We start from the raw sequence: 13,786 nt of genomic DNA, 5'->3' as shown, positions 1-13,786 counted from the left end.
TGATCTTTCGCCTGCTGTTTTGCTGTTTTGCTGTTTGTTGTGTTGCCGTTGGATCTTAATACAACAACAATTCATATTTTTTATTACACCTACTTTGGGGCCTGTCCAAGAGCAGAAGATCGGACGAGCACAAGCCCCCCAAAATGAAGGCGTTAACCAACTTAAATACATTTATTTGGGCCACAAAGCGAGTCGCCTTTGCAGGATTGGGACTGGAACTGGGACTGGGACTGGGACTGGGACTGGGACTGGGACTGGGACTGGTGCTGGCACTGGCACTGGCACTGGTGGCAGGGCTCGAAGGTTGAGGCTGGAGCTGGGATCCATGTCCAGGAACAAGCGCAGGCGCAGGCGCAGCAGACGTTGCCATATCTGTCCAAAGTAATAATTATGTTTCACGTTGTTATCCTAATTTACGTGCCCCAGAACAGAGCTAAACAGAGTCCGTCCCCGAAACCTGAAGGTGAACCTCAAACTGGAGTCGACTCTGCGTGTCTGTTGGTGCCCCAGGGGCAGGAGGCTGAGAGGCTGAGAGGCTGAGAAGCCGAGAACTCGGGCCGCTCATCATCGTCGCTCGGCGGCGCATTTCACTGGAAAAATATTAAACACAAAGCGAGATACTGAAAATTGATTTCTCACCTTCGTGCACGTTATGTTATGAAGGTGTCCATCGTGTCTGTCTCTTCGGCCTGTCTCTAGACTCTTTGTGCTTTATAATTAATTAATACATACCTGTACCCTGTACCCTGTAGCCTCTGCCCTTGTGTTACTGTATCCCTGTATCTGTATCTGTACCTGTAGCCTGTCCGAGTACCCATAACACCATATAGACGTACATATATTCGGATTCAGATTTGGATGTGAATGTTGCTTGGGTCGTGATTTGCACGCCCGCCGCGCATTTCATTTGACGAGAGACACACCACACACCACACACCTCACACAAAATAAAAAACAAAAAAACATTTCAATAATCATAATCTCTGGGGAAGGGAGAATCCCAGAGAACCTACCAGACAGCCTGTCGCATCTCCATCCTCCAGCAGAGAGGGCTCCTCCTCCTCCTCCTCCTCCTCCTACTCCTACTTCTCCTACCGCTCTGGCACCCAGCTGGTGTGCTCTCCTCACTCGTAAATTAACATTTATCTGTGAATTTATTGCATCATCGAGAAAAGTTTTCAATTCGCTGGAGAAGCTTCAGACGAAGACCCATACCCAAACCCAGAGCCAAAGACAGTGGAACGGTACTGAACAACAGATGATAAAGAGATGGTAAAGTGTTTGCAGCTCTCCCAGCCCGAACCCCTTGGGAGCAGCACCTGTTGGTCAATGGGAAATTTATTTGTCATTCCTCTTGCGCCATTTGTCGTGGCTTTTAATTTGCTTTCAAAAAACGCAGCTTAGTTTTCCATTTCGGTTAAGTCTCGAGTCCGATGCGAGCGGCAGCAGCGGCATCAGCATTCCCTTTCCCAACGATTGAGTTACGACGATGCGGGGATAGGTTGAGGGCAAAGTTGATTGGGTTTTCCAAAAGGAAATGAAATGGATTGCAAATCGATCGAGGAACTGTGATGATGAGGATGATCCTTAAGGGAAATAGCAGTCGTTAAATGTAGTTTAGGAAAGGAAAGATGTGAAATGTAGGATCTCCTGTCCAGAATCGGAAGAGCACATTCTGAAATATACTTTACTGATATACTTTACCCTGCTCTGAAGGGTATTCAACATATCGTTTATTTTCTCTGTTTTTTTCTAAGCTGGTTTTTCTCCATATTGTTTTGGGAGCTCAGGCACACAGGCACAGACTTCGTTGCATGCCCCAGCAGCTCAGCTCAGCTCAGCACAGCTCCGCTCTGCTCGTGGATGTGACATTTTAAAATGAGCATGGCATATAAAAATTTGTATGATATGATTTTTATAGACTTCAAATCGATTTTTTTATGATCATCGTTGGCTCTTTTTATGCGCCCGCCGCTGCTTTATGTGACACCAGAGCAGCAGGGGGGCATGGGGCATGGGGCAGGTATGGTGTGGCATGGAATGGGCTTTTCAGATCGGTTTGGGCTGCATTTTTATGTAATTATGTAATTATGTGTTAAGGCAAACAATTTGAGAGAGTCACAAATATTTATGTTATGTAGGATTGTGGATTGTGGGGAGCTGTCGATGATGACTATGATGATGATGATGATGATGATGATGATGATGATGTGGAGAGAAAGACCGTTAGGCCGTATTGCCTTATCGATGCACTGGCATCGAAGATTGAGGCATAATGCCATATGCTGCCACAGCCACAGCGACGACGCAGCCATGCAGCCAATATCCGGTGCCTCTTGTGACCACCTGTTGTGCCCCTTTTTCTATGTGCGCAGCATTTTTAATTTAATTTTTTGCATTCTCCTTTATTTGCAAATTTTAAATTATTTCGTGCAGGCTTCAACTTCGAACCTCATCATCCACATCCACATCCTCGTCCTCGTCCTCGCTGGTGATTAATAAAGCCCCAGCCCCAAGTTGCTCCGATGGGCAACATCTGGCAGCAAACAGAAACAGCAACAGCCGCCAATTCCCTTTAACAATCGCTGGGAAGGAGGATCCCAGATACCAGATCCCAGAGTGACTTTCCGTTTAGTTAACTTTCTTTTTATTGACAATACGATCTATAGATCCTTATGGTAGACTATATATACACAACTATTTACAAATGGGAGGGGCAGTGGTACTGCCTCTCATGTCTTGAGCACCGTGTTGGCAGTCGCCTCCTGGTGGTAGCTGCGCAGGCGATGGTAGGCGCAGGCCACGCGACATCCCTGGCTGCAGAACACCCGATCCGCACACATCGAGGTGGCCAGGCTAATCTGGGCCACGGCCAGGACGCGGCAGTAGTCGTGGCACATGAAGCAGTCGGGCCTGCCCCGGCACAGGGCAGGTGGGGTTGGGTCCGCCAGTGACTGGCGGTAGCAGAGCTCCCGGCACTGGGCTATCCGCAGCGGGCGTCGCTGCTCCGACGACTGTGGTGTGGATGACGATGCAATGGCGGCGCCCAGCGCACTACCAGCGAGGGCAAGCAGAGAGATGATGCAAATGCAGATGCAGTTCCTGGATGTGGTCTTCATGGCGGGAAGTTTTCGTTCAATTTCGTTTCGCTCAATTGGTGGTGGTGCAGCAGCTCTTGGTATGACAGTTGTCGATCGCTTGACGTTTTCTTGGCTTCTGGTGCAGTCGATCACATGGGTTCGCCTTATATGTCCCCGTCGACCCTCGGGGGTTTCATTCACAAAATGGTTGGAAAATCCCGGATCGATGGCTACCTGATCCCGGATATTACCTAGGCTCTAGGTCGAGGATCGAGATCGGGGTCGGTCTGAAGGTAATTGATAACACGTGTGCAAACAAGACCCACGCGCTCCTTCATGAATGGCGAGCACGAATGGAAATCCCCAGGAATTTCCATCCATTGATAATGGCGTTGGGTATAAGCCAGTCGTTACCTGCAACCAGATCCCAATCCCCGATCCCTCATGACAGAATATGTGACAGTTTTTATTATTGCGTAATACGTTTTTGTCGACCTGATCCCACAGTCGTTACTTTATATCCCAAATAAAACTGTCTGAAGAATGTTTAAATTCATTCATTTGCATCGGGAGAAAATAAAGGTTTTCTAGGCAAAACGGACAGGGTGGCGTCATCTAGTCCTCATCTTTCTGCTTAGCGCCATCTACTTCACAAAGTAGTTTTGGTGGTACAAGCCAAGTAAAAATGGGAGCCACAGTATTTATTTATGTATCATCCATGTACTATACATTTGAACCTTTCCAGGCAACATTTCGTGTAAAAATCAAACTGGCGCTAGATCTGCTTCGACGTCAGGTGTCTCTGTTGAAAAATCACCTCTGCTGCTCTTCGATTTACTTCGAAGGCCATTTCGTCCTGTTTTCGTGTTCCATAGAAGCTAATGGGATTTTGAGCCATGGATGGCACGCAGATAAAAACTGGACTTAGAAAAGTCTTAAAATACAAATTGACATTAACGATTTCAACGATTCCCGATGACTGTTAATGGCCTCACGCCGCCATAGGATAGGGTATGCTATCCACGGCACCCCTCACTGCTCTCAAGAGCCACATTGTGAATGGGGGCTCGCAGGGGGCCTATACTAGTACATTTCTTCCCATGTATAAACAATTTCTATCTTTTCCGATGAAGAAACAAAGTCTGAGGAAAATAAAACATCCTGAACTCGTTCCTAAAGATCTGAACAAAAACTTGGGTTGCTCTAGGTCATACAGTCTCTGAAAGGCGATCATCAATACCGACAGACCGACATAGCTATATCGAATCAGCTATTGATGCTGAATAAGAATATATGAATATGCTCTATGTGTTCGGAAACGCTTTCTTCTGGGTGTTACCACTAACCGTAGAGTATATAGATGTCGCAAGCGAACTTAGATCCCAAGGCTTCGGCTTTGGATCTTTTTTTAAATCGGGTGCTCTCGAACGGCCTTACGTACGTGCTTCGCAGGTGCATACATTACCGACATAGCCTTCCCGCCTGCATCATGCTTGTCCTCATGTTTTTATTTCCCCCTATTCATCTTTTCCATTGACTATTCTTTCTTGGTTCTTCTCCAATGTGGGTCATACCTACATCCTTCATCCAGTTGGTCTGTGTCCAAATGGCCAAGCAGAAGCACCCCGACATATGGCAGGCTTGGTCGAAGATATGTATCTCCGGACAACAGTCTCATCTTAAAATGGAATACTTTAAAGGCTTCGATTATCGCTCCGTAAAGAAGGCTAACAAAAGACTAAGACAAAAGTACACTGTGGATTGCTCCCAAGTGATCGAAAAATCATCAAATCCGCAAGGCTCCTGTAGGGTTCCAAAATCCAGTATCGAAGTATTTATCCAGAAACACGTCCAATTGCAATAACAAATACGATATGGTCAAATATTTTTTTGTCAAACTTTGGTTATAATTTTATTCAATATCTTAACTTGTTCTTCCTTCACACATCCTCGTTCTTCCCCATTCTGCTCCTGCGGCGCTCCTTCTTCTCTTCTCTTTCATGCGGTTCATCTTTCATTGCTTTCATCGTGCGGCCGCCGTGTGGCGGCTCGTTTTTTCACATTTCCAGTTTCTTTTTTTTAAACATAGATTGAGAAACTATTCATAATATTTGTATGTGTATCAATTTGTATCTGTATATCTGTAGTTTATATATTAAACATGTAGTATAATTTATGTAGCATACACAAAAAAAAAGTTCTAAAAAAATAAACAAAAAGTATCCTTAAGACGAAAACGTTGACGGTATGGTGTGTGGTATCCTCAAGAGACAGTATCTTTGTGTCTTTTGGTGCCACACCGTCTGTATCTGTATCTGTATCTTTACGGCCCCCAGCGTTCGTCTTTCCCCGTTCTGGTCCTCCTCCTTCTCATTCACTGTGGCTTCTGGTTCTTTGGTGGTGGCGTTTGGTGCTGCTGCGCTTGCTGCTGGGTCTCGTATCGCTGTCGCAGGGCGGTGAGGGCGCTCAGGAGTCGACTATTGGCCGCATCCAGTGCCGCTATCTGCTGGCCCTGTTCCTCGATGACGCGCTGCTTGTGGGACAGCGCCAGCGACATCTTTAGCTGCTCTCGACGCAGCTCCTCCTCCATGGTAATGAGTCTGCAAAATGAAGGAATCCCCCATTAGAATCTCAGCAAGAGAATTAATGCTTCCCCACTGATTCACTCACCGATCGATAATGCTGCGCATGGTGGACTCTGACTGGAGGCTCAGATTGTTGCTGCCATTGCTGCCGGCGGCCCGTTGCAGAAACAGCTCATCGCTGGAGTCCCGCAGCTCTGCCTCGTCCCTGTCGAGGGTATGCCGCAGCGTGTCCAGCTTCTGCTGCAGCAACTGGATCTCGCCGTTCTGATCGTAGACCTTTCCTAATCCCGATTCCAAGGTGGTGCTCGCCCCTCCTCCTCCTCCTCCGCCTCCGCCGCTGCTGCGCAACTGACGCCGTCGCTTCCCCTCCTGCAATTGACTGCAGTGTCCTGTAGGAGAAAAAGAGCGTTAGTACGATTGTTCTTAGAGAGGAACATCCCGTTTGCTTACCCTCTGTGTCCGTGCTGCTGTCGGAGAGCGTGCGCGCTGAATCCAGGCTGAGACGTCGCTGGGCCGCTGATGTCGAGGAGCCCACACTGCCGGCCGTGCTTCCAGGATACTGTTGCTTCATCTGATCCTGCAACTGCTGCTGCTGCTGGTGCTGCTGCAGCTGTTGGTGGTGGTGCGGATGGGCATTCGGATGCTGATGGTGTCCGGGTGTGGACATGGCATAGCCAATGCTCACGCCCCCGGCACTGCCATAAACATCCTCGCGCTTCAGTGGCCCCCCGCCGTTGAGTCGCCCGTAAGCTGAGGCTGACCCTTTGCCACCCAGATTGGAGACCGATGCCGATGTCGAGGAGCTGCTGCCGCCGCTGAGGGAGCGCTGGGCCTCCATTTTGGTGGAGCCAGCACCTGCTCCGGCAGCCGCGGCCGCCGCATAGCTAAAATAGTTCTCCGCCGACAGCTGCTCGTCTGAGGAGCTGGGCGTTAGGGTGGCCGGGTCCAAGGCCCCGCCGCTGTTGAGGAAGGCGGCACGGGCGGCCACCACCCCAGCACCGAGAGGCTTCTTCAGGCGCTGGCCAAACTGTTGCTGCTGCTGCTGTTGCTGCTGTTGAGGAGTGGCTATGGATGCGGTGGTTCCTCCTCTGGGCTGAGGTCCATTCTGCAGCTGATATGAGGGATTCTTGAAGGCCAGCGGCGCATTGTGATGCGGGTGATTCATTGCACCCTTCAGTTGGCTCTCCACGGGGCTGGAGGACTGCGAGGGCGAGGGATTGGTGGAGATGCTCTGATAGCCAGAGCTGCAGTGGCTGCTCTTCGCCGACAGTTGCTCCTTGATGGAGGAGCTGTTCCCTGGAGCCGGTGCTGCTGTTGCTGCTGCAGCCATGGGCTTTAGGTGTCCTCCCTGCTGGGGATGCTGGGGATGCTGCGACTGGTGCTGGTGATGCTCTGCCACATCATGCTCTTCCGCATACTTAAGGAGATCGTCAAGATCCTCCAGATTCTTGGGCATATTCGAGTTGGGATGGAGGTTCGACTGGTGTTGGAGCTGCTGCTGCTGCTGTTGCTGCTGCTGCTGTCGCGGGTAGCCTGATCCCGATCCAGAGTGATCCGGTATCCCCAGATTCAGCTTATGCTGGTGCATACGTCCCGCACCCCCCGCTGACACACCCCCCAGGCCGCCAGCGCTCGTGGACTTCATCATGGGCGTGGGTGACTTGCGCACAAAAGCGCTGCTTGTGTCGAGCCCTGAGATCTGGATCTGGAACTCCCTGTCATGCATATCATCATAGCTGCCCCCGCTCTGATTATTATTATTATTCGGATTGGCATTGGCATTGGCATTGGCATTGCCATTGCCGGGACTACCATTGCCATTGCGCGGCAGTGTCCTGGATCTGGTGGTGGATGAGGGACTCTGACTGTGGCTTCCCTCGTACTCGTTGCCATTCTGATGGCCGTGGCCGTGGATGTGCCCAGAGCCATTAACCACATACTGATAGGTCTGCCCGAGACGTTCCATGCGATCCATACGCTCCATTGTGCTCGAGGCACTCGTCTGCGGTCCGGGCGGGCAGTGGATATGCTGCGAGGGATGATGCAAGTGCTGCTGCTGCTGCTGCTGCTGCTGCGTATGCGAATGCAACAGGTTGCTGCTGCTCCCATTCAACGATGATGAGGCCATCGAGCTCTGTGATTGGGCATGCTGCAGTCCTCCTCCGTACTGCTGCCCCACCCCCACTCCAGCAATGGAGCTCTGCGAATTGGAGAGCAACTGCATCGGATGCTGCTGCTGTTGCTGCTGTTGTTGCTGCTGCTGCTGCTGCTGCTGCTGCTGCTGTTGTTGGAGGAGTATTCCATTGACTGTGGGATCGTTATAGCGAAAGATATTCTTCTCCAGGGAATTGGGGGTCAGGACACCCCGCATGATGCCCCGCTCTGCGGACAGGGGTTTGCTCACAATCGCATGCTGCGGCTGCGCCAGCTGTGTCTGCTGTGGCAGCAGCTCGGCCAGACCGCCCCCGGCCGACGAGGAGGAGGAGGAGGCAGCCATTCCTATTCCCATGCCGCCGGCCATGGTGCCGGGCTGACGGTTCTCCTGGTTCTCGCTGGTGGCTATCGAGTGCGTGGATGTGGGCAGATATCCGCCTGGTAGGGCCATCCCGAGGTTTCCCTGCTCTCGGGCTTTGGTTATGTCGTCGAGGATGTGCTGCAGAGGATCCAGCTCGTGCTGTCGGGCCTCCGGCAGCTTGGCCAGACTCTCGCTGAGCAGACTGTGGAGGATCGACAGCTGCTTGCCCTGGTCGATGTACCCTGCCCAATCCAGTATCGAGTCGGGGGTCGGGTGCTCTGGTCGCGAGGAGATTATCTCCAGGAACTGCTGCATGCGATCGGCCTCCTGTTCGAGGAAATCGTTCAGAAACTCCATGAAGTTCTCCTTGCCCTGGAAGCGGGTGAAGTTGGCCAGCGTCTGGAGGGTCTTGGCGACCAGCGTCAGGTTGCGGGTGGCCCGCGCCGACGGCAGTTCGCTGGTGATGTTGAACAGCGACGGCGACAGTATGGCCGGGCACAGGAAGCGCAGGAAAATGCTGGCCGAGATCAGGTTATCGGCCATATCCTGGCGGCCCAGCTGCTGCAGACGCTCGCGGAACGTGGCAAAGCAGTTGCGCAGCTGGGCGGGGAAATGCTTGTGCGACTCGTAGATGCATTGCCAGGCATTGCGCACGGCGGCACGCAGGGCCGCCTGCTGGCGCTGCAGGGAGCCCGCCGAAGAGCCGCTCGCCTTGGTGGGGTCCACTTCGCAGTCGCGCTCCGAATGGATCAGCTCGTTAATGGGCGCCGAGAGGGTGTCCTGCAGGTACTGCTCGCCCGTTAGCTTCAGGAATGCCTCCATGCTCTTGGTGGCCAGCGAATTGCCGCGGAACGTGAGCCGCTGATCTCCCACGCGCAACAGATCGAGGGCCACCACGTCGGTGAGGAAGGCCCCGGCCAGCCCCTGGGCGTGCATCAGCAGGACCAACGCCTGGCCAATGTCCTCCTTGGCCTTGACCCCAATCACCGGCTCGAGCGTCTCGCAGACGCGCTTATAATTATCCTTCAGATAGGCCAGAAAGTTACCGTACACATTGATTGGCAGGATGTCGGTGCTCTGGAAACGGCACTTGATACGCAGCGTCGGCACCTGCTCCTTCTCGCGGTCCTTGCCGCTGCTGCCGTTGCTCTCCTTGCCGTTGCCCGAGTGCCGGCCCAGGCTATCGCCGGCCTTGTCGCTGAGTATCGGATACCAGTGCTCGCAGGGCAGCCGTGAGGTCACCTCATGGACGGGTATCTTCACGGAGCCCACGAACTGATACTTGTCCCGCTTCTTCTTCTTGTCCACCTCCCGGAACACGTTCACGGTGATCACATTGATCTCCGGTATGTCCGGGAAGTCGAAGTGCTCGCCCCAGAACAACAGGTCCGTCTGCAGCTTGACGCTCGTCCGCCCGTACAGGGTCTTGTCCAGCTGCAGCTCGCAAAAGTACTTCTTCTTGGCGGGCAGATTCTTCGCCTCGTACACCCACATCTTCAGGGAGTTGTCGGTGCGCCGCGTGTGCTCCGCGTTCGGGGCTATCGACTTGCGCAGCGAGTAGATCCACAGGTCACGCTCCTGCCGCGATCCGCACGAGTAGTAGCGTTCGCCGCGCGGTCCGCCGCGCACTTGAAAGCAATGCCTGCGTCCCAGCACCGACTGGTGGACGGCTGCCACGCCCACAGCCCCAGTGCAGGAGAGATCTATGGGGGGGGGTGGTGGTAGACGCTTATCAGTCACTTCATTCAGGGACTATCATTGTTTGCAGCACTCACCAATCGTGGACATAACCGCATGACTCGACAGCAGACTCTCATGCGAACGCGAGCCTCTCAATCCGCCCGATCCACGCTTTGTGCGCTCCAGTTTCGTCACCGATTTGGTGCGCTTCAAGGGATTGGATCTAAGAACAAAGGATAGTAGTATAACAGAAGGAGAGTGGTTTCGTTTTGCTTACTTTTTGGTAAAGAAATTTGTAAAACGCGACGTGGCGTTGTGCTCCTGCTGCTGGTGCTGTTTGCTGCCCAGAATGGGCGTTGTAGGCGCTGATCCCCGGCGACAGGCCTTCTCATAGGAGGTATCTGCAGCAAGCAAAAAAAAAAGAAGAGAAGAGAAGAGAAGAGAAGAGAAGAGAAGAGGAGTGGGGGATTAGCTTCAAGTGGGCATAAATATATATCCTTTTGTTGGCGCGGCCGTTGCCGTTTCCGGAACGGAACGGAACGGAACGGTACCTCCTTCCCTTTTTGGAGGAGTAATACCCTATAATCCCCCCACCCCCCGCGACAGTCCCTTCATGCACTTCTCTGCTCTGCACTGCTGTGTGTTCCCCCATTTTGTTGTTGTTTTTGTTGTTGTTGAAATTCTTTTGGTTTTCGGGTTTTTGTTTTTCGGCCAAAACGGGTTTCAAACACAAAAGAACGAACAGGAGAGCAAGACCCGTCATCAAAGCAGCTGCTGCACACATCACCTGTCCCCTGCAACGCCCCTCTGCCATCAGAGGCGGAGAGGCAGAGTCCATCAGGTACCGCCGCATATGATTCATCATGTGCCTCATTACGGCTGGGGGTATGAGGGCACCTCTTGCGGCTCAAAACAGGTTCCCAATCTTCTTCTCATTTGTATCTTCCATCTCGGAGCACACATCTTTTTTGTTGTCTGCCCTGCTGCTGCTGCCGCCGCCGCCCGCACAAATGCGACCTTGTCTCCCAGCGGCAGCGGCAGCGGCAGCGGGCCACCCAAGAGGCAGAGGCTGAGGCTGAGGCTGAGGCTGTGCCTGAGACTGCCTGCCTGATAGCCTAAGCCTCTAAGCGAGGCTGTGGCTCATTAAAAAGAGCAAACATCGTTCCTCATTCATGCATTGGATATACTTCCATTCCCACTCCATTCGCCAGAGAGATGCAAACAGTCCGATATGTTTCCACTCAAAAGGAGCTTCGTCGGGGTTCGGGTCGGGTCGGGTCGGGTCAGTTGGGGTTGTTCACCGTTTAAGGGAGAAGAAATATAAAGCAATAATCTGCCATATGACATCCCCAAAAGTGGTGCAAAGAAAGACTCAAAACACACGAATCCCAGGTATCGTGGAGGGAAGAAAGGGGAGAGAGAGAGAGAGAGGTGCCATCAAAAACCACTTCTTTACTTTACTACTAAGCCACACTGGAAGAGAGAAAGAGAGACGATGCTGCAGTCGCTATCCAACGATATCTTGTAGTCCTTGAAATCTAGGCGATGAACGCTACCTTATGTGTCGTGTTGCCCATAGATTCCCCATAGATGGAATATATGTACAAATATTTAGGTGAAAAAGAGGCCAAAGATATCGCAAACGATCCGTTGTATCCTACATACATGTTTCTATAATTTGCGAGTCCAAATGCGAGCGTTTTGTCGGTTGAAGTCGGAACACTCACACCGCTAAGCCACACTGTAAGAGAGAGCGAGATTATACTCGTTGTGTATGTGATTTGTATGTCCCGATATTTCTATAGATATTTATTGTACACGAGTGCACTCTATACTATACTTTATCCCTCTACATCAATTCTTTCTTCATCATTGAACCTTTGATTCACAGAAGCTCGCAAATTAGAAGGTCATTGACATTGATGAAAGGTCTCCCATTCCGAAAAGGTCTTTCCCAATCAAATCTCCTCACTTTTCTGATACGTAAACCTATCGTAAGCATGACGCCAGCTTTAGGTCTTCCGAGTAAAGGGCAGAGGATGGACTCTATCTTGCACAGTGTCCCACAGTTCTGGCATCGTTCGGACATTCTATCTGCCTGCACGTGTTTGATAACGCTCTCCACTGATGCTTCCCGGTTGCAGGGTATCGTCAGCTGTTTGCGATGCCACTGATGACATTCGGCTTACTGCTCGTCGTTCTGGGGCTACGCTACTGCTCATCGGCAGGTCCACCATCCCCGATGCATTGTGTTGTGGTTGGGAGAACCGGATACACTTAACCCAAACAGAGGGACTTCCATAACAGGGAGTCGCTGCCGGTGGCGCTCGTCGTTTCCTCTACCATTTCGTTGAAGTCCTTGGTTTTGGGCTTGAGGCTCAGATTCTGTCGTTGTGCTTTAGCTGATGGTTGCTTCTTTGGCTCTCCCAGGCTCGTGATCATCACAGCAGCATCGAGTGTGTCCGGAGATATGTACCTCTAAAGTACAAGTGCAAAAACAATATACATTGCGTGTACATGACGCTGATAAGGAGCTTTTCTTGATGTTGACTGCCTGCCCACCTGCTGGGCAGCTTTCAAGCACAAAAATTCCATTCGGGCTCTCATTCAGATACCATTCCATTCGCGGTTCGAACATCTTCTATTGTACATCCACTGGAATCGAATCCCCCTCCTACGCAAGTCGGAATGGACGGCTGTAAACAGCCTTCTTCTATGTTTTTTGGAGCGAAGAAGATCATCAGCTTAGAGATCAACATAGTAGAGATCACTTATATGGCCAGGTGAAGTCACCCCCAGACCCAGACCCAGTTCCAGGGCCCATTACAGGCATACCCCCACTCCATATGTGGGTTATGTGTAATGAATATTATGAAAGATGCTCTTTTGAATTTCGGTGACCTCCTCCGGAGCAGGAGATCATCATCGTCGTCATCTCCAAAAAGAAATCTCTGAATATTGGCTCATCGTTTGACTCATCAAAGAGCGCACATTTTTGTGAGGTTGGGTTTTCCTTCATCCAATTCATCCAATTAAAGCGGATTTCAAAAGTTTGAGGCATGGCAAGTGAAAGCCCGATAAGAAAACAGACCAAAATCAATCAAGGGGGAAAATATCGATGGACGGATCGGATCGGATTGGATACCTTGCGGCGGGGTGGCGAGGTGGCAGGGCGGCATCTGCTGCTAAACGTGCGATAAGGTCGCCTCAATTATCACCGCGTTAAACAAAATGTGTGCGTGTGCGTGTGCGTCTGTGTGTGTGGATGGTGGAAAGTGTGGAAAATGAAAGGCGACTGTCTGTCGGGGCTGACGGACGATAAGGAGACGACAATCAATAGAGTAAACCAAGAAAGTTGGCAAACAAACCATCTGGCGCCCTCGGAAAATATTCGGACTTCCACACAAATCAAAGATCATAAATTTTCCTATCAATTTTTCATTATGTTTGCTCTTCTCCTTAGTCTTTCTTCTCCATTTTGTCTATGTACTTTGCTTCTATTTCTTGTGTGTGTGTGACGACAACTTTATCGACACAACCAACTCTGGGTGAATGTCGTTACAAAAGCGTTTTTCGTCTTATCAAATTACAAATAAAAAGGCAACAGCAACGGCAACTGCAACTGCAGCTGACCTCGTCACACCCCCCCCACCACCACCTTGCCTTCCCGCACTGTCCATGGCACACACTCTTACAGTTCCTGTGTACCAAGAGGCCAGATGGGTTGGCGAGGGGGAGGCGGTACATGCATGCTCCTGCATAGCAAGATATATTCCACAGATGGGTAAGGCCATCGATACTGGTGCGCCACTCTATCGGAAACTGCCTTACCTTACGTGCCAAATATAGCTTGCACAAAGAAAAAGCCTACATATGGCAGCAGCAACAATTTTAGTTTTTTAAATAAAGCCGCTCGTTTGTTTAGC

At 51.1% G+C, this 13,786-nt stretch overlaps 2 protein-coding genes across 5 annotated transcripts in view; both read right to left on the bottom strand.

The window, feature by feature from the left end:
• Window positions 1-2,732: 2,732 nt before the first annotated feature.
• LOC6597588 lies at window positions 2,733-3,164 on the bottom strand. Its single transcript, XM_002022739.2, has one exon. The coding sequence runs from the start codon at window positions 3,117-3,119 to the stop codon at window positions 2,733-2,735; it is 387 nt and encodes a 128-aa protein (XP_002022775.1). The 5' UTR covers window positions 3,120-3,164.
• A 1,799-nt stretch (window positions 3,165-4,963) lies between these two features.
• The window catches only part of LOC6597587 (probable Ras GTPase-activating protein), a 42,959-nt gene continuing 34,136 nt past the window's right edge, over window positions 4,964-13,786 (bottom strand). For all 4 annotated transcript variants that reach the window (XM_026993132.1, XM_002022738.2, XM_026993131.1 and 1 more), the window contains 5 exons: window positions 10,138-10,261; window positions 9,956-10,083; window positions 6,116-9,883; window positions 5,751-6,054; window positions 4,964-5,680 (listed from right to left, as the gene is read on the bottom strand). In XM_026993132.1, the coding sequence (XP_026848933.1) occupies window positions 5,455-5,680; window positions 5,751-6,054; window positions 6,116-9,883; window positions 9,956-10,083; window positions 10,138-10,261 (4,550 nt within the window). In that variant the 3' untranslated portion in view covers window positions 4,964-5,454. The remainder of the gene's footprint in view (window positions 5,681-5,750; window positions 6,055-6,115; window positions 9,884-9,955; window positions 10,084-10,137; window positions 10,262-13,786) is intronic.

Source organism: Drosophila persimilis, unplaced genomic scaffold, assembly GCF_003286085.1.
Source record: "Drosophila persimilis strain 14011-0111.01,24,50 unplaced genomic scaffold, DperRS2 tig00000804-arrow-arrow-pilon, whole genome shotgun sequence".
NCBI lineage: Eukaryota > Metazoa > Arthropoda > Insecta > Diptera > Drosophilidae > Drosophila > Drosophila persimilis.
The sequence above is the reverse complement of the archived record's forward strand: the minus strand, read 5'-3'. Positions and strand labels throughout refer to the sequence as shown.

Coding starts and splice junctions, on each gene's coding strand:
- LOC6597588 (XM_002022739.2), bottom strand. CDS start 3,119: ATGAAGACCACATCCAGGAACTGCATCTGCATTTGCATCATCTCTCTG.